This window comes from Delphinus delphis, chromosome 9 (genome assembly GCF_949987515.2).
Source record: "Delphinus delphis chromosome 9, mDelDel1.2, whole genome shotgun sequence".
Lineage (NCBI taxonomy): Eukaryota > Metazoa > Chordata > Mammalia > Artiodactyla > Delphinidae > Delphinus > Delphinus delphis.
Window position 1 is genome coordinate 106,629,042 of NC_082691.1, and position 27,081 is coordinate 106,656,122.

General features: G+C 43.2%; 1 protein-coding gene across 1 annotated transcript in view; it reads right to left on the minus strand.

Moving 5' to 3' along the window:
• Positions 1-27,081, minus strand: part of NCAPG2 (non-SMC condensin II complex subunit G2) — a 61,841-nt gene that overhangs the window by 2,576 nt on the left and 32,184 nt on the right. The window contains exons 16-27 of the mRNA XM_060020089.1: positions 24,633-24,806; positions 22,649-22,719; positions 21,528-21,681; positions 21,254-21,427; positions 20,438-20,554; positions 20,212-20,352; positions 14,591-14,690; positions 10,753-10,940; positions 9,673-9,813; positions 8,027-8,130; positions 7,083-7,183; positions 5,853-5,952 (exon numbers count right to left, since the gene is read on the minus strand). Of these exons, the coding sequence (XP_059876072.1) occupies positions 5,853-5,952; positions 7,083-7,183; positions 8,027-8,130; positions 9,673-9,813; positions 10,753-10,940; positions 14,591-14,690; positions 20,212-20,352; positions 20,438-20,554; positions 21,254-21,427; positions 21,528-21,681; positions 22,649-22,719; positions 24,633-24,806 (1,565 nt within the window). The remainder of the gene's footprint in view (positions 1-5,852; positions 5,953-7,082; positions 7,184-8,026; positions 8,131-9,672; positions 9,814-10,752; positions 10,941-14,590; positions 14,691-20,211; positions 20,353-20,437; positions 20,555-21,253; positions 21,428-21,527; positions 21,682-22,648; positions 22,720-24,632; positions 24,807-27,081) is intronic.

Below are 27,081 nucleotides of genomic sequence, written 5' to 3' on the forward strand. Positions count from 1 at the left end.
GCTCCCTGGTGGCCAGAGGTGGGGAGCACTGTCCCACCCAGGAGACGAGACAGAGGGACACAGGACACGGTAAGTCACCAACGCTCCACAATCTAAAACTTATTTTTAATCACTCGAAAATATTGTCTCCTTATGTAAGAATTTTTAAACCCTTAAAGAAAAATGTTAGGTTACCTTGGCAAAACGACTTATTAAATTACTATAGGGTAATCAGCCTCTCCTGCTGGCCTAAGTCCAGTCTGAGACTCTGGTCACCTCTGAACCGAGCACCAGGCCAGTCCTGGGCTTCCGGGCATCCTGACTTCTCCTTCCAAGGCCAGAAACCAAGGCTGAGAGGCAAAGCAACCTGCCTGGGACCCCAGCATCAGCAAAGGTACGGTGGGTACAAACCAGGCCTCTGACTACCCCACGGGGCTCGGATACCAACAAGCTCTTCTGCTCTCCTGTGAATTCAGTCATTCTCCTATTACCTGGGAAGAGGGCTGGATACACTGTATAGACCAGAGGAATCAGAATTATTAAGGGGCAAAATAAATGAGCATACAATTTCAGAGCTGGAAGGGACAGTGGCAGCCCTAGTCCAGGGTCCCCCATGTCACCCACTGAGGTCTGACTCCCCACGACCCGCCCACCTCCAGCTCCTACGGCCCAAGGCCGGCCGTGCTCATGGCTGGAGACGCCAACACAGGAGAGGCACAAAATCAGCCTTCCGAGAAAAACAATCGGTAAGATAAGCAACGTATGTTTTCTACTTAAAGAAGGGTTTTATTTACGAGTAGTTTTTAATTATCCACACCAAGGTCCCTAGGTTTCGATGCATGCTTCTAAATGAGCTACAAAAAGCATCCAGCCTCGAGTTCATTTTTTTACAAAGACTATGAAAATTACATACAGTGGAATAAGGTGATATTACGTATCCATACGTGATAATAAAAAAGAGGCCACTGTTCCAGGGAATACTCCTTTGCTTCAAGCCTAATCACAAGGTTTAACGTTGGGGACGCACATACACCACCAAAGCTGCCAAAACACAGTTAATGCTGGTAATTAACTTGTTTATAATATGATTCCAGTTCACTTAGTGGGAAAAATTCATGATATAACACAAACCTTAAGAAATAATCTCTAATTATAGTGCTACTCGTATACTATGTATGAAAGTAATAAAGGTGACATCCTTTGACACTTAAATGCATGAGTGCGTTGGTGAATGCATGCTGTTGCTCCTGAGAAAACAGTCCAGTTTACACAATTTACAGAATTTACAGAGCACTATGCCAGGTGAAGCACTGAAAGTGCAATGAGACAGCACCCAACAGACCAGTCAACAAAATACTAACCCTGCTGCAGAGAAAGCTAGTGTATTTGTTAAGAAAACATTCACTTCTAAATTAATGCCCCGTTTCCTAAAATATTCATTGGACCAAAGGGTCCCAAGAGTCTTAAAGACGCAGACTTGCCTTAACGTCTCTATGCCAACAAAAATAAATAATATTCTAAAATAGAGTCTTAAATCTTAACTGCTTATCTTCCATTAGATTGATTTTTTGTTTCATCAATTTTTTTTAAGTTCTTTTTTTTTTATTTTCCAGACACTGGTTTTTGTACAGTGTGCTTCTTGCATATTTAAGTAAGAAGCCAATATTTCAGTCTCTACCTATTTACTTTTTTAGGATGTTTCCTCCTTAAAGGCAAGAACTGTTTCTTGCCATCTGTGTATCAGCTTAGCACAGAAAACTGCATAGTTGTAGAAACAATGAAGAAACAAAATATTACATGCCCTGCATTTAATTTCTATGAATATCCTTTTCTTTTCCATGGAGTAAGTTCTGAACTTCTAAGGCCTTTATTTCTGTCAGTGTAACTAACACAATTCAAGTACTCGCCTTGAACCTCTGTACAAGTGCAAACGTCCCTCTTTCCTTACACCCTCAGAGCAGTTCATACCATTCTTTTCCAAAAAACTATCCTTACAGATGGTATTTCTAACAGAGAAATCTTGTAAAATGCTTGCATTTCCGAGGTTATGACCATGTCCCATGACAATAACCTATCATTTACCTAGTTTGTAATTCTGATGGCCTTATTTAGTATTTGCACTGCACTGTGTTTTCAGAAACATACAAACACTCCTCGGTTTCCTCCAAATTAGCTCACTTCCCTCTTCCTCCCATACCTAGAAATTAAACAAGTTCATAACCCTAGAGTCTGTTGGGTTTCTCCCTCAAAGACCCTTCCTGAACTGCATAGGAAATAGTCAACAGTCTCTGCAGTAAAGCCTGTAACTGAACGCACGTCCTTGGCTCGCAGACGAGCAAGCCCCCGCTCCACGGCCCCGCTGGGGCTCATGAGGCACAGCACCAGCCCTAGCAGCAGGGGCGCCAGAGGGCTTCCCACAAGGTCCAGCCTTCTCCGGGGGGGGTGCAAGCAGCAGAGGCAGCACCCAGGCCCCACAGGGCGGCTGCCTGACCCGCGGTGGGGCTCATGGGCTCAGCAGCTCCCCTGGCACCTCCCTATGGACGGGCCCCAACCCCCGGAGACCAGATGGCCAGCGGTCCCCCCAGAAGGCCTGAGGACTTCTCCATCCTGGAGAGGCTCAGCCTGGGGTGTGCGTCCTCCCTAGGGGTAGTGCTGGGGGAGCTGCTGAGCCCATGAGGGTGAGCCCACCCTTTACAGTTCGCTGTGACCCTCACGAGCCCCCAGTCCGTTGCACTAGTGCCCTGATGGGAGCTCCTGACTTGGAGCTTACACTGTCCCATCACCGTGGGGTTTCGGCCTCCTGACTAAAACACCACGAACGCTCCAGAGATGCTCACTGAAGGAGGCTGGGGAGCCATCTTCATACCTGACAAAATGGCTTTTACGGAGCAAAGCATTACTGGAGAAGAAGTGGGACCCCTCATAAAAATAAAAGGGCCAATCCAATCAAGAAGATAGAATAGTTCTAAAATCATATGCTCCTAATATCAGGATTACAAAATATATAAAGGAAAACCCCTCTGTCAAAAATGGACAGATCCAGCAGGCAGAAAATTAGTGAGGACAAGCTGAACTCAACACCATCAACCAACAGGATACAACTGACATTTAAAGACTCCTTCACCCTACAATAGCACAATGCACATTCTTCTCAAGCTCCTGTGGAACATTCACCAAGACAGAGCACATATTAGGCCATAAAACACACCTTAATACATTTAAAAGAATAGAAACCCATACAATGTCTTCTCTCAGACATTAAACTAGAGATGAATAACAAAAAAATAACTGGAAAATTGAGAGATTAAATAAGACACTTCTAAAGAATACATGCAGCAAAGAAGAAATCTCAAGAGGAATTTTAAAATATTTTTAACTAAACGGAAATGAAAACATCAAAATTTGTGCCATGCAGCAAAAGCAGTGCTTAGAGAGTAATTTATAGCACTGACTATTAGAAAAGAAGAAACATCTAAAATCAGTAATCTAGGCTTCCGGAAACCAGAAAAAAAGAAAAAAAAAGTGCAAATTAAATCCAAAGCAGGCAAAAGAAAAGAAATAATAAAAATTAGAGCAGAAAGCAAAAAAAAAGAAGTGAAAAACAGAAATCAATAGAGAAAATCAATGAAACCAAAAGCTGGTTCTTTTAAAAGATCAATAAAACCAATAAGCCTCTAGCCAGGCTGGAAAAAAAAAAAAAAAGAGGACACAAATTACTAATATGAGAAATGAAAGAGAGTACATAACTACAGATCCCATGGATGTTAAAAAAAAGACAGTTAAGGAATACTATACCCACAAAGTTGACAGCCTAGATGAAATGGACCAAATCCTTGAAAGGCACAATCTGCCAAAACTAACTCAAGAAGAAATAGACAATCTGAGTAGGCATCTATTTAAAAAATTGAGTCAGTAATTAATAACCTTCCAAAAGTAGAAAGCACCAGACCCAGATGGACTCACTGGTGAATTCTAACCAAATATTTGAGAAAGAAGCTATACCAATTCTTTAGTCTCTTTCAGACGACAGAAGAAGGGAAGGAATACTTCCTAAGTCATTCTATGAGGCCAGCAATTCCCTAGTCGCAAAGCCAGACAAAGACATTACAAGAAAAGATAACTACAGAACAATCTCACTCATGAGCATAGATGCAAAAAGTACTTAATAAAATATCAGCAAATTATGGGCTTCCCTGGTGGCGCAGTGGTTGAGAGTCCGCCTGCTGATGCAGGGGACACGGGTTCGTGCCCTGGTCTGGGAGGATCCCACATGCCGCGGAGCAGCCGGGCCCGTGAGCCATGGCCCCTGAGCCTGCGCGTCCAGAGCCTGTGCTCCGCAACGGGAGAGGCCACAACAGTGAGAGGCCCGCGAACCCCAAAATATATATATATATATATATATATATATATATATATATATTAGCAAATTAAACCCAACAGCGTATTAAAAAATTATACACCATGACCGAGTGGGATTTATCCCAGGTATGCAAGGCTGGTTCAACATCTGAAAATCAACTAACGTAACCTACCACATCAACAGGCTAAAGAAGAAAAATCCTATGACCTTGTCAGTAGATGCAGAAAAAGCATTTGACAAGATCCAACACCCACTATGATAAGAACTATCTGTAAATTAGGAATAGAGGGGAACTTCCTCAACTTGATAAAGAACATCTACAGCTAACATTGTGCTTAATGGTGAGAAATGGGAAGCTTTCCCACTAAGATCACATACAAGACAAGTATGTCCTTTCACCACTCCTTTTCAATATCGTACCAGAAGCCCTAGCTAATGCAATAAGACAAGGAAAGAAAGGTATACAGATTGGTAAGGAAGAGATAAAACTGCCTTTGTTCATAAGTTAGCAATGTAGGATTTTGAAAGCCTTTCTCCAAAGGAGAAAGTAGCTATGGAAAGTGGCGTATTTCCCAGGCATATATAAAACTAATTACCTGGTTCAAAGCTCTGTAACACTTAACTGTATGGTGTTCAGAAAACAGCAGGAAAAACACTGCTTCTGTGGCTGGTCTGAGAGTCAAACACAATTCAGAAAAGAGTCTACAGGAAATTGCACAGCATGTCAAAAACATTATACAGCAGGAAAAACACCTGGCTGGAAAAATAGCCCAATGAATACATTCTTAGATAGCAGTCCCTGCAGCAGCAACAGGCTACCTGGAAAGTAGAAAACAGTGCACATTTCTTCAGTCTCTGGAGGGACCTTTCCCATTCCCAACATGGATACTTGTAAACTGGTAATTATAACCGAGGAATGAATGTTCATGGTTTCAAAAATACAGCAAACCACCAAATATAATCTGTCTAGGTTTAAAACCATATAGAATGACGGGACTTCCCTGGTGGTCCAGTGGGTAAGAATCCGCCTTCCAATGCAGAGGCCGCGGGTTCGATTCCTGGTCGGGGAACTAAGACCCCACATGCCATGGAGCAACTAAGCCCATGCACCACAACTACTGAGCTCACGCACTCTGAAGCCCATGCACCACAACTAGAGAGAAGCCCATAAGGAAAGATCCCATGTGCCTCAACTAAGATCCGACACAGCCAAAAATAAATAAATAATAAATAATAAATAAAATAAAACCATATAGAATGAGTTTGTATGCCCTTCCTTTTCTAGGGCAGAATCTTGCAAGTGACAGTTTTGTTTTTGTTTTTAAAGACAGAATGAGGAAGTAATTAAAACATATGCTCAAAGGGTCTTGCCAACAGAAACACTTCTATCCCTTCAATCCCCAGTTTTCTACCTGGCTGTAACTAGCAGCAATGAAAACGTGTTCTAAAATATACCTAAGGAATAACTAGCAGTGTTCAGATAATCACACCTGGTGGGTATCTAGTGCTTTACCTTTCCAAGCTATCCTCTTCCAAAGTAATTTCCATGAATGTCTTTAGTTTTCTGTGAACAGTAGCTGCAACACCCTTCACTTTTGAACTCTTATGTTTACCTGTTAAAGACAGAAAAATATTGAACACAACTACACAAAAAGCACACAGACTCTCAATGCAGGTTCAATTTCAGTAAGACAGAGCCTCCTACCCTCCCCTCTGAGTCAGTGCATATATTGACCTGCAGAACAGTAATGATCCCTTTAAAGGGATGTTAGAAGATCCAATGAGTGATTACAAAGCACCTCATTGGCTCTGAGGTAGTTTCCAAGGCCGTGATCCCGTGAGGTCTGTCCATGCCATGAGACTTGATGATCACCAACACCTTCAACAGTAACGGAACTAACACATTTCAGAGTCATCATCTGTTTGGCAAATGTTTAAGTACCTATTAAGTACACGGTGGTCATCTGCACCCCAACCGCCATCCTCACACCCTCCACATGGAGAACGTCCCTCTTCCTGCAGATGTCTCCCCAGGAGACGCTGCCTCAGGCAAGTCTTTCCTGATGCTTGGCCTGGGTCAAACTAGTTACAAATTCCTGTCATGAATCTACAGCCGTACTATGCATTCATGCTTACGGGGAGAGCTTGTTTTGAGAGGATCACTCTATGAATAATATCTTAGAAAATAATTTCAACATTAGTAAAACTGGTCCAAAAATATAGAAACTTAATAGTAGTCCATCTGCAGGGACATTACCATATTTTACACTTAGGTAAGCACTTCCTAGGTATCTCCAATTATTTTTCCAATACTATTTCAACTGGCTGGGATACCCAGAATAGGCACAGTTAAAGTTAAGCAAAACACAGATACATTAAATATTAATACCAAAACACACCATCGTTAGCAAAAATGAATTCAGATTTTTAAATGTACATGACAAAGGTAATAAATGACAAATCAATAGAAATTCAGTCTAAGGCACAGAGAGGCAGACGTAATGGGTCCAGTGGGGAAAGTGGACAGGAGCTGCATTAAGAAGCTACCATTATTCAAGCTGGTACGTGGCAGCTACACAGCAGACGCCCAGGCAGACGGCACACGTGGAGCGCGTGGAGCACTTGGGGGAAAGTGCCGTGAGAGCCTAACTAGCAGGGGATTCACTCCCAAACATTCCACAACAGTTCTGTGTAAGATGCACCCAGCAATGTCCCAGACGACACCATAGAAAATTTAACCAACCTTTATTAATAACCAAGATAATGTGCATAACAGCTGTGAGACACACGATGCCTTCAATATCCTCAGAAATAACACATGCCTTCAGTTCATCTAAAAATGACCTGCAAAAAAGTAAAAAACAACTGAAATTACTCTATAGTATATCTTAATACTTTACAGAAAGACAAATATAGCCAAGATTCATCAACCACCATGAATTCTAGTTTTCAGCTAACATGGGAAGTTGACTAAACCCTTCCCATACTCTTCGCTGTAAGCATGCCAAATCATACAGGTGAGACACTAAAATCAGAGGGCGTTGCTAGAAAGAGAAGAGGGTTGTTCTGGTTAGTGAATAAAGCCACTCTGCATACTCGTAATGCCCACAAAAAAGATTTGATATGCTATTGAAAGATAATTCATAGCTGTTAAAAACAATGCTTTTTGAAGTTTTCAAGGAACATATGTACTATTAAAATTCCACAGGTATCAGGTATCTGCAAAACTATCCCTTTTGTAGCCCACCAGACCTGCATGTGCCACAAGAAACCCTAGAAGCAGGTCAGGTGACACATGGCATGGAGAAATGAGTAACAGCTGTGTGCCGAATGAAAACCACATGGAATTTACCCAAGTCGTGTTTTGAAAGTGTCCATTGTAGGAAGTATTTCAGTGACATTAAAATTTTAAATGTTTCCCTCTAAATGAACTGTAGTTATGATAAAGCATAACCAGAGACTATTTGGATGAATATATCTTTCAGAGAGTTAGAATTTCACTTTGTATAAGTATAATGCTAATATTTTTAATCTCTGATAAAATGAGAGAAAATTGTATGGAAATGTTTTCTCTTAGGAAAAAAATGCACTTTTGACAAATGGTGAGAGTAAAAGGAATAGAGCTAAAGTTACTGAGAGCTTACAGCCATGACAGGATTAAGAGAACAGCAAAGAAAAAGGGATTACCTGACTACGTTCGGAGATTTTATTATTATTCCTATTAAACACCTTGAAAATGGTGGAAGGGCTGAAAGACCCTCTGGGGGAGTAAGCTCTTTGGTATCAGAAACCTAAAAAAAAAAAAAAGTCAAGTCAGTAACATGAATTGAGACTGAGACTGCACTGATCACTCATTTTACACTTCCCTGGGTTTTCTTCCAAACTTGAGAAAGGCTTTCCAGAAACTCAAAACAATGATTTTTATTAACTGCTGCAATGCCTACCATAATTATGATTAACCTATTACTATACACAGTGGTGTCAATCAACTGGAGAGAAGAAAAAAGACACGTCACTCAACAAGCCTTCTGTCGAACACCCTTTAATTCTATTACCTTCTGTAAACAACGTGTTTCTACACTAAGCAAACAACTCGTTACTCTTATTAGTCCAGATCAGGTTTTCTCAACTCAAACTTTTTCTATAAAGTAGTAAATAGTAAATATTTAAAGAGTAAATATTTTCGGCTTTGTGGGCAAAACGATCTCTGCCACAATTACTCAATTCTGCTGTTACAGCACAAAGCAGCCATAGAAAAAAGGTAAATAAATGGGCTTGGTCATGTTCCAATATGAGTTTGTTTGTTTGTTTGTTTCCCAAAATAAGTTTATTTACAAAAACAGACAGTGGGCCACGATGGCCCACAGGCCATTGACGGATTCATCGTCATCAGCTGTGTAGCTCACAGGCCTGAATAACTTCCAGTTCTTGGGCTGTGTATAGTCCAGGAATCACGCTCCTAAACCAAAATGACCTCTCTTCAAGCTTTCAGGAGGGCCTTAAATGTTATCAATGTCTCAGAATTTTGTCAACTCTTTTTATATTTGTGATTTTATAATACAAAATTTATACAAATTATATGTTTGCATTTTTATATTTCAAAGATATCTCCTATCAGATTTCAGCTTTTCATACTGAGAAAACGCCTCATTATTTAACTATCTTAAGGCATTCTTCCATGCCCTCACTCGCTACCACCAGGATTCCATGCCGTGAAAGAGTGGTTTCTGTTGTGACCTGAATTACCATCCTGATTATGTCAATCTTGAACCAAGTAGGCTAATCATATAAAATAGGCTACTGCTAGGAAAATGGCCAGTCCTTTATAGAGCAGGGGCAAACAAACTATCTGTTTAAACTGATATCAGAGGTTCAAATTTCCTACGCGTAAAAGAAAAAGAAAAGTAAGGCTTATGTACAGCAAGGCAGTCAGAGATGTGAGCTATTCCAGAAACAGAGCCCAAGGTACTCGTGCACCCTGCTCGCCACTGACCAGGGCCACTTCTGCCTGTCAGGAGAGGGGAATCTTAAGAAATGTATCAACTCGCTTAAGCCTCTAAAATATGGCAAAAAGAAGTATTCAAGATGCAAGGAGCAGCTTGGTTTTAATGAAGAACGACAACATCCTTAGCATGGGTCCCCCCCATGGTCACGTGATTCTAAACACAAACCAGCCACGGAACTGTGTGGTGAAGCTGCAGGAGAAGCAGACCTCCCGCTATACCTGAGTTCTGAAAAAATACTTGGAAAAGCATAAAAATGTGCTGCCAGCAGAAAACAGCCTCTTGAATAGTCAAAACAAGACACAGCAGTTTCAGGACAACACACTTCACCTTTCGGAGCCGGTGACTTATCTCGACCACGGACGCGGCAATCAGAGTGGAGAGCACGCCCCGGTGGACAGGCGTGTCCACGTGCCAGGACTGCACGGTGCTGATAAATTCATGAAGAGGGGTCTGAACAGAATAAAGGAGCTACGAAAAACACAACAGTCACTGTTAGTGCTTAGAAGACCACTTTCAAGAATGAGGCCTCCTCCTGCTGTCCCCCGGGGGCCCGGGGCCCGTTTCGTCTGCCCACCCTCACTGCCGCACCTTCCTCTCTGCAGCTGATGGGAACCACGACCAGAAGGCGACACACAGGACTGAAGCCCGCCAGGAAGGACCTTTATGACACTCTTACCCCAGAGCAAAGAAAAATCCCCAAGAATAGGAGTATCAATAACATTAATAAAGTTTTCGAAAGGAGAGATGAAGAAACATCACTGACATTAAGGGAAGACACCCACTATGAGGCCACGTGTTCTGAACGAAGCTGTACAGACAATGGTGAGAAAAGAAAAATATTTTGGCACAAATTCCGTAAATAGATCACAGACACTTGAACCAACTCATCAAAAACAGGACTATTTCAAATTAACTCAAATATGAGCTAGGCTACAGAAAATATGGCCAATAACCTTCGATTACCTCTACCAGCTAAAAAAAACAGGACAAAATTGAAAGTTTCAATAGCGCATAAACATCCTCCCATTTAAGCATTTTTTAAATCTTTACTACTAACAGCTGGGCACTCACAAGCTACTGTATTCATTCTCTGCTTCTGTCCTGCTGGGCAGAGGAGCTCTCGGGTCGCTGGCCTACTGACCTGAACACGTCAACACTGTCCCCAGACTGGTGGCCGGAGGTGAGCCCCTGGCCTCCCTCGCCTCCTGCCCCAGAGCGTGCCACCCCAGGGAGAGGGCTGGCAGCACCAGCTGAAGGTGGCACCTGGCAGCCACTTCCTGTCTGCGTGGCACCTCTCCCCACCCGATAGCCCCAGCGTGTGAGCAGGCCTGGCTCCGCGCACCCTGCTCCACCAGGTGGGCGCTGTCCCTCTAGTCCCTCTGTCCCGCCCTGGGGAGGCTCCAGTACCTGCAAGCCTTCTTCTGGTTGCTTCCTGAAGCTCCGCGCCATACATTCCAACATTTGCTGAAATACTTTCTGCACCAAATCAAACAGTGTTGAGACTTCTTTCTCTGAATCTGCTTTCTGCGTCAAGGAGCTTCTGGTTACCTCTTTCAGAATGCCAAGAAGTAATGAAACATAAAAGAATCCCTTCACTGGAAAGAAAGTTGAAAAAATCAGTTATTTAATCACACAATTTAGTTGAAATTATTATATATTTTTCACTTAACACATGTATATTATGGTAGCTTAAAAGAGACTGTTACTGGTGAGCCAATACCAGGTTGGTCAGATTAACATAAAATCTAACAGACATACATACCTACGACTTGCTCCTTTTATTAAATATATAAAGCCGATGCCTTCAATAACAGTAACAGCCCACCTGGCTCAGGCACTGAGAAGCACTGCATGTGTGGACAGTGTGGTTCCCTGAACACCTGGGTAGAGGATGTGTCTTACTTTTTCACACGATGGTGACATCGCTGACGGGTCTGAGAGGAAAGGCCCTAGAGCTCTCAGACTATGACCTAAGAATCTCCGAGGCCAACTCTGTTAAATCCCCAACACTGTGTAGTTTGTTGGTGTCTTTCTCTCCTTTCCTGTGTGGCAATGATTTGGTAAAAATTTGGTAAAATGTTTTCAGAGTGTGAACTCAATTCTACAATTCATGCTGAGGACCTTCAATTTTCTTTTTTGTTTCTACGCAGACTGGCCTGTAAGCTGCACTGCAAACAGAGCCAGAGGCCGCGCCCTCCCATGCCCCTGCCCCACTCTGCACCCATGCTGCACCTCGCACTGCCCACCACTGACTAACCTTCAGGTCCGTATGCAGGGCTGCATCCCTGGTGGACTGGGCCGGAACCATGATTCTTCCTTATATACATTTAAAAGTATATACTATATAAACTATACATGTATATTTTTTAAAAACCTGTCACATAGAAAAGCACAGAAATAATGTTCCTCGTTAAAAGATTAGTATCTAGGGGACAAAGCGTTATGACCTCTCCTACCTTACATAGGAATCATGTGGCCCTAATAGGGAAGTTCCTTGATTTATGAAAGAGATTAATAGACATAGAAGCTCTGCTTGAGACAGAAGTAAGAAACTAACCCCAAGTCCAAATCTATCTACTAAAGTAACAAAAGAAATGGTCACGTTCCAGTTGAGTTTGCCCCTCAGAAGGTGTATGGCACTACCAGAATCAACACAAAGTTTGGAGAGTCTTTGCAAACTTAACAGAAACTTTCAAGAAACAAATCTCTTTATCTAGAAGAAGGCAGAGAGATACATTCTCCACTTATCAGTCATTTCAGTGAAGCAGGCAGTGAGGCAGCAGCTCAGCAGAGGCCAACACGCTGAGGGTGACGGGGCTCTGAGGACAAGGGGGCCTGTCCCCTTGCATCCACCCTCAAGGTCCTGGTGCAGTGGGAGAACCTCATACTAACTAGTGTCTTTACTACTGACAAAAATCTGAAATGTTGAAAGTTTTAGTTGAAAGTTATTTCATTACATTCAAGCCATATGTGCGTTATAACCAAATATATATAGGTAGTAGTTAAGCAGCGTATGATAAGTTACTAAGGTAGGTCAGGATTTGCAGCCATGGGAAACAGAAGGCCCTCACTTTGGAAGTTCTTGCTTCTCTAGAGTGACTGGTGCACAGGGATGGCTAAGCTGGGGGGTCACGCGGCCCAGCACCGACGGTCAGCATCTCAGGCCACCATGAGTCTGTACGCAAGGAGACGCTCGCTAGCCCATCTCAGGGCAGCAGCCACCGAGAGCCACGTGGACCCAGGCCCCTTTCTGTCTCAGATGGGGTGTGCTGTCCTGCAAGCCCCTCCTGCCCGGCTCTACACAGGAGGCTGTGGTCCCCATCAATCCCCCTTTACCTTTGCACTGACCACAAAGCCCATTATTTACTGTAATATTTACTTATTAGGAATTCAACCTTCCTCGTAGTCGTGCTAATTACTTTTGGGGGCATTATCATTTCCTGGTGCTGTCACGCGGCACCGGCCCACAGTCCACCGCAGGCATCTTCTCTCACAAGCCCCGTCACTTCCAGTGCCTGATTTTGCAGAACACACAGAGTTTTTCAAAACACACATGTTGTGTTATAGCAGAAACACCTGCATTTTTGAACTGAGCTGTTTACATCTGGGTTATATGTGGGAACTCAGCTGTATTCAAGGACGTCTCTTCCAGAATATGCATTTCAGCATGGAGAACGCCATGCTCAAATGTTAATAATATAAATGTGCCTGAGTTTTAAATTTAAATGTTCTATTAGGACTCTTTCAAGTGGAGCAAGTCCAGAGAACAGGCTCTGGGCTTACCTAGCAAAACTGCAAAGTATAATCTCATTTGTAACAGGACTACAAAGAATGAGCACACAGTTGATTCTCTCCTGGGAAATCCCGATTGTTAGAATGTATAAATACAAAGATCATTTCAGCTTGGTCGAAGGTAAGGTCAGTAGCTTACGGGCTACATTGGAGATCTAAAATTCTTATTAGCTCCTTGGAAAATTTTATAAATACTAAAAATAGATTTAATCCTTAGGGGAAAATAATTCTTAAATGATAAATTGAGTTTAACAATGCAAATCATCTTTAATGTTTCAATCATTAAGCTTAAGTTTAAAACGCTGTTTTCACAATAGAAAGTGAGAGTTATAAAGACTTAAACAAAGGAAAAAGATTTTAAAACAAAAAACATTTGTTCTATTTAATATTTAGTCTTTGTGGATATTGTAACCAAATGATGTAAAATCTTGCTTGTAATTACAGATTAAGGACACGTACACTCGAGACAGCAGAGCAGAGTGACTGCCACCCCAGCACCCATGCAGGCCAAGTGCCAACCTCAGGGGCAGAACCATGAAAGAAAGAAGCTGTGGGGTTTGTGGCCAAGACTTCCCCGGGGTCTGCACAACGATAGTCAAGACTACAGCAAAAGACCCCAGAGAGCTAACTGCAAACTTCATGTTGAATTTGGTAAATGATAATACTTTCAATCTCTGTTAGCAAATATTTAGGCTTAAAGAAATTCAAATTATGCATTTCCAAGCTTCTAGGGATCTCAGGAAGAACCAACTGTAGCAACGGGGTGTTCTGTGCCGACTCGGCTGCCCCAGGGAGGCAGCGGGCAGGGGTCACAGCCCTGCGGTGCCCTTCTAGCCAGCCCATGACCCGAGGCAGAGGAGGCATCCTGGGTCCACCCACACTCCCCCCGCCACAATGAGACGGGGCTGCAAGGATCTGGCCCGGCCCCCCTGGATGCGATGCTCCAGATAATCGAAGCCCAGCCCACCTGGAAGGAGGCCAACTTCTCACTCACTCACTGAACACATTTAACTTGTGTGGACGCCATGGTATGAGTTACCAGGGATCCTGTCCTTGGGGTGACAGCAACTTCCCAGTGGTCTCTGGGGGCGGGGGGGGGGACATTAAACAACTCCTGACTTGCACGCAGACGATGACAGACACCAGACAGGAGCAGCAGACAGGCTGGGGCCGTGCTGGTGACCACACGGCAAAGCAGCTGCAATCACGCAAACCACCGGGGGAGGAGCATAAGACCTTGCCAGAGACTCCGCACTTGGCCACGTCCCAGCCAGAAACACCTCTGAACTTCCTGGCTGCCTCAGCCTGTTAATTCCTCTTTTGGTGTCAGCTAGTTTGTGCTACACATCTATCACTTAAAAACAAGAGTCCTCACCAGCGAAGTGAGGGAGGGAGAGAGGGGCTGGTTCTGACTGCTAGTCGCTCTAAACTAGTCCTTTAATAAACGCAGTACCTGTTTGCATGATTCCCAGGCTCCGCTGTAAAAGCTGTGTCTGAAACATACAGTCACCAAGGCCGACCACAATGACATCCTTGCATACAGTCAGGTAGGTCTGTAAGAGAGGTAGACATGATGATGTGATTTCCCATCAAAAGCCACAGAAGGGACAAGAGGGGACATCCTGCTGGTCAAGGTCCTAACATGTAAGGGTACCACTAGGGGTCTCATAAAGCAGATGTCTACAAAGATGCTTAAAAAGGAATTTCCATAAAAATACATTAATTCTCATTTCTCTTTCCATAAGAAATCTAGAAACACATTTTATGTTATCCACAAACATTACTGAACACGTGTTACGTGCAATGTGTCAAATTACATTAAAATTATGCAGTTTATGCTTTGCAAAAAAATAAACTCTAAGACAGCCTCATCCACCAGAGGGCAGACAACAAAAGCAAGAACTATAATCCTGCAGCCTGTGGAACAAAAGCCACATTCACAGAAAGAAAGACAAGTTGAAAAGGCAGAGGGCTATGTACCAGATGAAGGAACAAGATAAAAACCCAGAAAAATAACTAAATGAAATGGAGATAGGCAACCTTCCAGAAGAAGAACTCAGAATAATGACAGTGAAGATGATCCAGGATCTCGGAAAAAGAATGGAGGCAAAGATCGAGAAGATGCAAGAAATGTTTAACAAAGATCTAGAAGAATAAAAGAACAAACAAACAGAGATGAACAACACAATAACTGAAATGAAAAATACACTAGAAGGAATCAATAGAAGAATAACTGAGGCAGAAGAACGGATAAGTGACCTGCAAGACAGAATGGTGGGATTCACTGCTGTGGAACAGAATAAAGAAAAAAGAGTGAAAAGAAATGAAGACAGCCCAAGAGACCTCTGGGACAACATTAAACGCAACAACATTCACATTACAGGGGTCCCAGAAGGAGAAAAGAGAGAGAAAGGACCTGAGAAAATATTTGAAGAGATTATAGTCAAACACTTCCTTAACATGGGAAAGGAAATAGCCACCCAAGTCCAGGAAGCAGAGAGAGTCCTTGGGTTTATACAGGATAAACCCAAGGAGAAAAACGCTGAGACGTATAGTACTCAAATTAGCAAAAATCAAAGACAAAGAAAACTTACTGAAAGCAGCAAGGGAAAAACGACGAATAACATACAAGGGAACTCCCATAAGGTTAACAACTGATTTCTCAGCAGAAACTCTACAAGCCAGAAGGGAGTGGCATGATATACTTAAAGTGATGAAAGGGAAGAACCTACAACCAAGATTACTCTACCCAGCTAGGATTTCATTCAGATTCGATGGAGAAATCAAAAGCTTTACAGACAAGCAAAAGCTAAGAGAATTCAGCACCACCAAACCAGCTCTACAACAAATGCTAAAGGAACTTCTCTAAGTGGGAAACACAAGAGAAGAAAAGAACCTACAAAAACAAACCCAAAACAATTAAGAAAATGGTCACAGGAACATACATATCGATAATTACCTTAAACGTGAATGGATTAAATGCTCCAACCAAAAGACACAGGTTTGCTGAATGGATACAAAAGCAAGACCCATATATATGCTGTCTACAAGAGACCCACCTCAGACCTAGGGACACATATACGGACTGAAAGTGAGGGGATGGAAAAAGATATTCCATGCAAATGGAAACCAAAAGAAAGCTGGAGTAGCAATACTCATATCAGATAAAATAAGACTTTAAAATAAAGAATGTTACAATAGATAAGGACACTACATAATGATCAAGGGATCAATCCAAGAAGAAGATATAACAATTATAAATATATATGCACCCAACATAGGAGCACCTCAATACCTAAGGCAACTGCTAACAGCTATAAAAGGAAATTGACAGTAACACAAAAAGAGTGGGGGACTTTAACACCTCACTTACACCAATGGACAGATCATCCAAAATGAAAATAAGGAAACAGAAGCTTTAAATAACACAATAGACCAGACAGATTTAATTGATATTTATAGGACATTCCATCCAAAAACAGCAGATTACACTTTCTTCTCAAGTATGCACGGAACATTCTCCAGGATAGATCACATCTTGGGTCACAAATCAAGCCTCAGTAAATTTAAGAAAACTGGAATCTTACCAAGCATCTTTTCTGCCCACAACGCTATGAGATTAGAAATCAATTACAGGGAAAAAAACGTAAAAAACACAGACACATGGAGGCTAAACAATACGTTACTAAATAACCAAGAGATCACTGAAGAAATCAAAGAGGAAATCAAAAAATACCTAAGGACAAATGACAATGAAAACACGACGGTCCAAAACCTATGGGATGCGGCAAAGGCAGTTCTAGGAGGGAAGTTTATAGCCATACAAGCCTACCTCAAGAAACAAGAAAAATCTCAAATAAACAATCTAACCTTACACCTACAGGAACTAGAGAAAGAAGAAACAAAACCCAAAGTTAGCAGAAGGAAAGAAATCATAAAGATCAGACCAGAAATAAATGAAACAGAAACAAAGAAAACAAAGCAAACATCAATAAAACTAAAACCTGGTTTTTGAGAAGATAAACAAAATTGATAAACCATTAGCCAGACTCATCAAGAAAAAGAGGGAGAGGACTCAAATCAATAAAATTAGAAATGAAAAAGGAGAAGTTACAACAGACACCGCAGAAATACAAAGCATCCTAAGAGACGACTACAAGCAACTCTATGCCAATAAAATGGACAACCTAGAAGAAACAGACAAATTCTTAGAAAGGTATCACCTTCCAAGACTGAACCAGGAAGAAACAGAAAATATGAACAGACCAATCACAAGTAATGAAATGGAAACTGTGATTAAAAATCTTCCAACAAACAGAAGTCCAGGACCAGATAGCTTCACAGGTGAATTCTTTCAAACATTTAGAGAAGAGCTAACACCCATCCTTCTCAAACTCTTCCAAAAAAACTGCAGAGGAAGGAACACTCCCAAACTCATTCTATGAGGCCACCATCACCCTGACACCAAAACCAGACAAAGGTACTACAAAAAAAGAAAATTACAGACCAATATCACTGATGAATATAAATGTAAAAATCCTCAACAAAATACTAGCAAAGAGAATCCAACAACACATTAAAAGGATCATACACCATGATCAAGTGGGATTTATCCCAGGGATGCAAGGATTCTACAATATACGCAAATCAATGTGATACAGTATATTAACAAACTGAAGAATAAAAACCATATGATATCTCAATAAATAAGAAAAAGCTTCTGACAAAATTCAACACCCATTTATGATAAAAACTCTCCAGAAAATGGGCATAGAGGGAATCTACCTCAACATAATAAAAGCCATATACAACAAACCCACAGCAAACATCATTCTCAATGGTGACAAACTGAAAGCATTTCCTCTAAGATCAGGAACAAGACAAGGATGTCTACTCCTGCCACTATTATTCAACGTAGTTTTGGAAGTCCTAGCCACGGCAATCAGAGAAGAAAAAGAAATAAAAGGAATACAAATTGGAAAAGAAGAGGTAAAACTGTCACTAGTTGCAGATGACATGATACTATACATAGAGAATCCTAAAGATGCTACCAGAAAACTACTAGAGCTAATCAATGAATTTGGTGAAGTAGCAGGATACAAAATTAATGCACAGAAATCTCTTGCATTCCTATACACTAATGATGAAAAATCTGAAGGAGAAATTAAGGAAACACTCCCATTTACCATTGCAAAAAAAGAATAAAATACCTAGGAATAAACCTACCGAGGGAGACAAAAGACCTGTATGCAGAAAACTATAAGACACTGATGAAAGAAATTAAAGATGATACCAACAGATGGAGAGATATACCATGTTCTTGATTGGAAGAATCAATATTGTGAAAATGGCTATACTACCCAAAGCAATCTACAGATTCAATGCAATCCCTGTCAAACTACCAACGGCATTTTTTACAGAACTAGAACAAAAAATCTTAAAATTTGTATGGAGACACAAAAGACCTCGAAGAGCCAAAGCAGTCTTGAGGGAAAAAAAAGGAGCTGGAGGAATCAGATTCCCTGACTTCAGACTATACTACGAAGCTACAGTAATCAAGACAATATGGTACTGGCACAAAAACAGAAACATAGATCAATGGAACAGGATAGAAAGCCCAGAGATAAACCAACGCATCCATGGTCAACTAATCTATGACAAAGGATGCAAAGGTATACAATGGAGAAAAGACAGTCACTTCAATAAGTGGTGCTGGGAAAACTGGACAGCTACGTGTAAAAGAATGAAATTAGAACACTCCCTAACACCATACACAAAAATAAACTCAAAATGGATTCGAGACCTAAATGTAAGACCGGGCACTATAAAACTCTTAGAGGAAAACATAGGAAGAACACTCTTTGACATTAATCACAGCAAGGTACTTTTTGATCCACCTCCTACAGTAATGGAAATAAAAACAAAACTAAACAAATGGGACCTAATGAAACTTAAAAGTTTTTGCACAGCAAAGGAAACCATAAACAAGACGAAAGGACAACCCTCAGAATGGAAGAAAATATTTGCAAATGAAGCAAGGGACAAAGGATTAATGTCCAAAATATATAAACAGCTCATGCAGCTGAATATTAAAAAAACAAACAACCCAATCCAAAAATGGGCAGAAGACCTAAACAGACATTTCTCCAAAGAAGACATACAGATGGCCAAGAGGCACATGAAAAGCTGCTCAACATCACTAATTATTAGAGAAATGCAAATCAGAACTACAATGAGGTATCACCTCACACCAGTTAGAATGGGCATCATCAGAAAATCTACAAACAACAAATGCTGGAGAGGGTGTGGAGAAAAGAGAACCCTCCTGCACTGTTGGTGGGAATGTAAATTGATACAGCCACTATGGAGAACAGTATGGAGGTTCCTTAAAAAAACTAAAAATAGAACTACCATATGACCCAGGAATCCCACTACTGGGCATATACCCAGAGAAAACCATAATTCAAAAAGACACATGCACCCCAATGCTCACTGCAGCACTATTTACAATAGCCAGGTCATGGAAGCAACCTAAATGCCCATCGACAGATGAATGGATAAAGAAGATGTGGTCCATATATACAATGGAATATTACTCAGCCATAAAAAGGAATGAAATTGGGTCATTTGTAGAGATGTGGATGGATCTAGAGACTGTCATACAGAGCGAAGCAAGTCAGAAAGAGAAAAACAAATATCGTATATTAACGCGTACATGTGGAACCTAGAAAAATGGTACAGATGAACTGGTTTGCAGGGCAGAAATTGAGACACAGATGCAGAGAACAAACGTATATGGACACCAAGGGGGGAAAGCGGCGGGGTGGTGGTGGTGGGATGAATTGGGAGATTGGGATTGGCATGTATACACTATGTGTATAAAATGGATGACTACTAAGAAATAAATAAATAAACATACAAAAAAAAAAAGATAAACTCTAGATATTCAGATGCCACTGTAAGTGTTTAAGAAGAGCAGCAGTACTGACTAAAGTTACAGCTTTAAATTAGAAAATAAAACCTGGAAGCACATCACAATTTGGAGAAGGGTCTCTGTGTCTAAAGACTTCTAACCTGGATAATCTGTTGATAAACGACCCTGTGAAGCTTCAGATATTCTTCTTCTTGATCTTGGATAAAAGATAAAACTTTGCTTTCTAACCAAAACCCAGTGTCTTCCAAAGTGGACAGGTAAACTTTGCCTTCTGAGCAGGACTGTCCAACAACAACAGAAGACAGGTTAGTCACAGAGCCGCTGGGCCAATTCGCCCCATGTCCTGACCCAAGCTGGTGGACGCACCTCATGCTGAAGATGGATACTCAACCGACAGTGGAGGCTGAAGGCTCGCAGGGCAGTGCCTTCACTCAGGTGGTGAGGGCTCCCACCTGGCGACTGCAAAATCGATTCCAGATCCACCTGTGAAACAGGACATCTGCAGGCTAGGTTCCGGCTCAGCAGGCAGCGCATGAAGTGAGGACACAGCTGCGCCTGGAGAGGGCTGCCAGAGCAGCAGGGCGAGTGTCCTCCCTCCTCCAAGCCTCCCGTAAAGGGACAAGAAGACACCTTTTCATAGGTGCTGCTCAAGGAGCCCTCAGGATCAAGCTCGTCCAGCCCTTGCCCCCTGCAGCCCCTGCTGCCCACCTCCAACCCGCCGACATCCGATGTCTGGTGCTGATAGGCGGGAGCCTCTGGCAGCAGTGTCAGTAACAGGCTGCTTCCGAGGGCTGGCCTGGAGGAGACGGCCGAAGAGCCAGGACGGGGAGAGGAGATGGGAAATTCACGGGACTCGCTCTCCAAAGGGCCCTAGAAAAGCCTGCCCAGGACTCAGGGGGCTGGAATTCCCTCGTCGATGAGCAGGGCCAGAGCAAGGGGACCTGGGGTGGCGGGCCGTCTTCCTGCTGTCGGGCCTGTTCCGACAGACCGGCTCATCCTCAGAGTTGGCCTCAACAGGACACTGGGCTCTGAACACGACTTGCTAGAAAGACCAGGGCCTGGAAGTGTTCACCCAGTCCCATCCCGCCCCCAGGTGAAAATTTTACACTATAAACGTGGAAAACTTAGACCTTACCCTATCGCTCAACTTCCACGGCATCTGCATCTGTTCTACAAAGTTACCTTGGATGTTTCAAGGGCTTTCAAAAGACGGTTCAGTTTCTTCTGGGGCGCGGAAAGCAGGCACTCGCGATTCTTCGGGTGGGTCAGCAAGTACTCAACGTAGACCAGCGCCAGCCCGGGTTTGACTGGGCGCGGGTCCTGGACCCGCACCTTCCGCTTAGACGCGGAGTTACCCTGAAAGCGCAGAGTGAGTGAGGCACATAGCAGGAAAGCACGTGAGTTCTAGCATACAGCTACCCTCCTTCAGCAAACTTTAAAAATGACACAAGTGTACCTTGCTCTGAGGCTGCTCTTCCGGCAGCGAGTCACAAACAAGCTCCAGGATGTGTCCCACTTGCCCCCAGGAGCAGAGACAGTCTAACAGAATACAGTAGCTCTTGTCGGCTGTTCCTTCCTCTTGGTTTCTTAGTGTGGAAATCACACCACAGCTGAAAATGCCACATATATAAAATCATATCTAATATCTCAATAGCAATTTCTCACTTTTCTAAAAGGCGGGGAAAATGAAGAAGCTAAAAACTGAGGGTACATAAGCCCTTCCTATCATGGGAACTCTCAGGCGTTCTCCACCGCAGGAAAAATACACTGTTTTCCCACAATTACTACGCAGGACAAGGTCCAGTACAAAATGCTGACTCTGAAAGCAGCTTCAGGGGCCCCCAGATGTGAGGCACCGAGGACACACCAGGCACTTACAAACCCTGGCCTTTTGTTTCTGTGTTGCCTCTGTCAGACTCTAGAGTAAAGATCCGTAATCTGGGGACAATACTTTTTGTTTAGCATCAAAACATTCTTTTTTTTTATAAATATGAATAAAAATAAGTAATTTTTACTGAGTTAATAACCAACACCCTAGCACAATGCTGCCCAATAAAAAACACAATGTGAGCCACAAAAGCAGGCCACGTGTGTCATTATAAAGGTCCTAGAAGCCACGTCTAAAAAGGCAAGATTAATTTCAATAATGTGTCTTATTTAGCCCAGCCTACCCCCAACATCCTTTAAGACATGGTCACTGTAGAAAACTACTGATGAAACATGTTACATCCCTCTTTCACACCAGGTCCCCGAGTCTGCATCACACCAGGATGCACACCCAGCTTGCCCCAACCCAGACTCCACATTCTAAGCACTCAGAGTCACGTGTGGCCAAGGCTCCGTGGTGGACGGCGGGATGGCTCACGTCTCACCATCTGGCACTTGAACAACGCCAGACTCTCAGTTTCCCGTGGTGGCTTGCTGTGTCCCTCAGCAGTCCCGGAGCCCTGGAAGCCACATCCCCTGCTCTCCCTGCCACAGGGGAGGAGGCCAGGGGCAGGGAGCACAGCACTGGGGGCTTGAAGGTCACGCAGGAGTCGCCAAGTGAGACCAGGAGTGCACGGAGAGGGCGGGCACCTGAAGGTGGGCACAGCCGAGGCCGGCATCAGGGAGGCCAGCACAGACAGAGGGGTCTTGCAGCGATCATCCTGAAAGCATGAAAAGACACACAGCAACAGGGAACATAAACAATGGGATCCCGAGGGCCCCATGACTCCCAGGAACCCATTTTCAAAGCTGCTTGGTAGGAATTAGAGTGATGCTCTCAACACACAACAGGAGGACTTAACCCCTTGGGAAGCATTAGGTTTGATAAGTCTTCTCAAACTTTTATAGGACACTTTACTACTTTCTGTGATGAATTATTTGAGCAAATATTTATTAAGCACCTACTGTGTACCAGGAGATCCTTGGAATACAGCAGTAACCAGAAGAGACAAAAGTCCTTGCTGTCAAGGCACTGACTGGTATTTGAAAAACAATACCGATGAAAGGAAAAAAAACCCAACTCTATATACTCAGTGTGTCCTGAGTATAAAACTCAAGGGAATGAAACTAGTCAGAAAAGTTCCTAAGTAAAATAATCAGAACAGAACACCTTAGGAAGACAGCGCAGTGCAATGGAGCTACCTGGCCAAACCCAAGTCCCATGAGATGCCACACCCCAACCAGCTGGTACAACACACGGAGAAGGGCTGGTCTCTGAGGGCGGGACTTTGGCAGGAACCAAGTGAGGATGCCACCTCGGGCCCCACTGCAGCTACATCACCACCACTAGTATTATCACAGTAACAGAGAAGACAGACCAGACTCCATCAAGATCACTTAATAAGAAACACCCTTGGTTGGATGAGAGGATGAAGGAAGATGGGCCCTAAAAGGAAAAGAAACAACAATTTTCCTGGACATATACATGAAACAGAAACAGGTGCAATGTCACCATCTGGCCTGTAATTAACCTGCATTCAGTCAGAGTGAACCCACCCTCACCCCCAACTCCCAATAAAGAAAATGTTTTCTTGATGTTACAAGAGTCGGCTGGCAGCTACTCCTGATTCCACTCCATGTGTGGCTTACAGATGCCTTACCTACTTATGGGCCAACCACAAGGTTCTGGGAGGTACTGAGGGCAGAGAAGCTCTCTGGCCAGAATAATTCGGGATTAAAGACTTAATTCACCACCTCCCTTTTCCTGGACACACCCAGGCCACACTGTTCACCTGTCATCTCGTCTGGTATCCTATGGCCTCTATGTTTATCTTCTAATTCTCAACCCCATGTGATTATCTGAGCTTTTAAATGTCCTAGTGACTTGGGCAGCCTTGACTATTTACCTTCACAGACAGGTCACGTTTGCATTTCAGAGGCAGGATGGAGCTCGGAGACATAACAGTCACAGAAATACGGCTCAGAAAAGCTAAGAGGTCCAAGGTCACATAAGCAGTTGTAGAAGAACCAAAAGTAAACTTTACCAAGAGAAGGGTGATTCCTAAGACCTATGACCTTTCTATATTTAAGCCACGCTTTCTTCACAATTAGGAATAAATTTACATTTCTACATAGCAGTTTTATTTCCATCGGTTTTGAAATATGGCCTGTACTCAGAAATAGAAAGTCAAGGAATGAGGAGGTTTCCTTCCTCCAAACAGAAGTTATGCACACAGTTCTGTCTGTCTCAATAACACAGACACAACTCGGATACTTCAGAAACATGTGCTTGCCGGATGCTGTCAAATGCCTAAAATTGCCCACAAAACCAAGGTGCTACTACATCTTCATGTTCACAAACTCCCCTTTCTCAATTCCCAGCAAATCAAACCAGATTCTAAAATAGTGTCAGGCCATTAGAGATAGAAAACCAGTGCTCCCCAGACAAGTCTCCGGGTGAAGGGATGGAGGCTGGAGGACACGTGGCCTCACCCCGTGAAGGGCGAGAGGCCGAGCGTCCTGCGGGGTGGACGGTGGCTCAGCCCCCGCCTCTGCAGAGGAGGAGCAGGTCCAGAGGCTGGTCCTGCACAAATGTGACCTGGCGCGCCTGCCTTAGCAGGGTGGCCCGTCTTACCTTAAACGCTTTCATGTACTCTGGCAGCATAGAGGCGAACTTGCTAACGGTGTACACTCTGGCCTCTTTGTTATTCTCCATACTCCTGTGAATGCTTCTCCAAAGAATCACAACGATCTCTAACAAACCCGCCATGGACGCAGTATCACTTATTGACAGCGTTTGGTCCAGGGCCTAAGATACAAAAAATTGTACTGTGAAAGAATCAAATCATAATCACTCTGAAGAGAACAGCACTGTGTCTAAAAGCACATCTCAGAATTCCAGACCTAAGGCAGAGATGGAAGGAGAGGCAGATAGAACCCCTAAGACTGTGGTGTGATGTCTGATGGGATCGACTCCCCCTCGACCGTGGGCTGCTCTGGTTTGTGGGCTGGCAGGGAGTGACAGCACCAGGTGTCTGCGTGTCTTCTAGCGAATCCTTCCTTGTCTGCGCAGAGGGGTGGGGCCGCCTCCCCAGCACCACACGCTCGCCTGCGCGTGCTCCACTTCAGATGCCAGCCCTGTCCGGTGACTGTGACAAACTGACAACTTGCCACACAGGCCATTTCCTGGAAGGGGCTACCTTGAGATGCAAAGCAGGATTCATTTCAGGTGCTGGTATTTTTGTGCTACTCAGATGTAATGGGAAAAGATACGGCGAACAAATTAACTTAACTAATGAGGGCACACAGAAAAAACAAAAGTAGTTGCTATATAAAGTTAGATTTTTCAATAGGCACTAAATACCCGGAATGACTTATGGCTAAATTTAAAAAGCAATGAAACTACTGAAGGCTTAGATACTACTATGAGAATGATATAGATAACAAATTGACAAAACTGCAATCTGTATTTAATTTTACTTTTTACATTCTAGTGATTAGCATAGCACTCTTATCATTAAAGTCCCCTGAGAAAGCCACCATTTCTCCTTTACAAAAATATGCTAAGTTCCTAAGTAAGATTTCATTAAACAGAAAGCAGAGATTTTTAGTAGATAGCAATGTGAAAAGGTAAAAGAACCAATTCAAAAAATTATGCTTTAAGCCATTAAATATTCTTAGAATGACAAAATCCAGACGGCAAATTGTATTTTTTTTCTACTACCGGTTACAATAGAGCACCCTTGTGTTTTCTAACGGTACAGAAACTGACCTAAAATGTGAGAAGTGCAGCTTTCTCAATAATGTCTAGGTTCAATATGGGGGTGGAGGGTTCCTTCAGTATTTGAGAACTGTAACAGTTTTCACTTTTTGGCGAAACCACTTCCACCATCCATCCATCAGTGTGAAGGGGTGGCCCAGAGGCGCAGGGCCCCGCGAGCCTGGAGCTGGCATCCCAGTGAGGGTTTCTAAAGTTACAGGATCACTTTCCTAAAAAATCCTGCCCACCCAACCCATATCCTGAGGGGAAAACTCTGAAAAGAGGAACTCATATCCCACCAAGAAAGCAGAACGAGCTCCAGACGCTCCCGGCTGAGGGCTTCCTGAGCCCAGGCTGAACAGGCCTATGAACTGATGGATCTGCCAGGCAGATTCGGCCGTTAAGATGACATCAGGCTCTTCTCTCTCCTCCCCCTTCTGCCCCAGCGGACAGACAGGGCAGGGGATGCTGAAGCGGGGGGCAGGTGGGGTCCGGGGAGTGCTCCCCCCAGCCCCCAGGCAGGCCGACTGAGCCCCACACACCACCCGCCGGCGCAGCCCCAGCCTCAGCGCGGGGCGGCCCTGTAGGCTCCTGGCTCTCAAGGGCCGAGGGCCTGCATCCAGGGCGGGGACATGGAGACAGGAGCGGCCGGACAGCGCAGGAGCCTCACCCTGCAGCCAGCGTGAACCACGTTTCATCAAAAGGGCAAAACTGTCTTCTGTGACTTCCTTTTTTTTTTGGTTTTAATTGAAGTATATTCAACATCTTGTGACTTTCTTTTAAAGGCCAGTACCCTAATCTACATAGCACCACAAAACTACCCAAAATTTTTACTTCAGAGGTACATACAAGCATGAGAGTTTGTTTACAAGCTTAAGATACTGCTTATAAGTAATACGTTTCTAAGTCTTAAATGTTCCTTTTTTAATGATATAATTGGTCACTTTGGATTCTGAAGAAATACCAGCTATATAGCTTCTTTGATAAATTACTTTTTCAAAGACAATTCTAAATAAAGCTCATTCCCAAAAATTCAACCCCACGACGTTTCTAGTAGAATCTTAGGGCAGTGGCGGTGAATAAATCCTTAAGAGCGCCACCACCCATCTAGTTGTAAAATACGGTAACGTCCAGACCCAATCTACGTGTGGCAACCCCAGGTCAAATTAAAATATACAGAAGCTTCAAAATGGAGTAAAGACCTAAATGTAAGGCCAGAAACTATCAAACTCTTAGAGGAAAACATAGAGCACTCTATGACATAAATCACAGCAAGATCCTTTTTGACCCACCTCCTAGAGAAATGGAAATAAAAACAAAAATA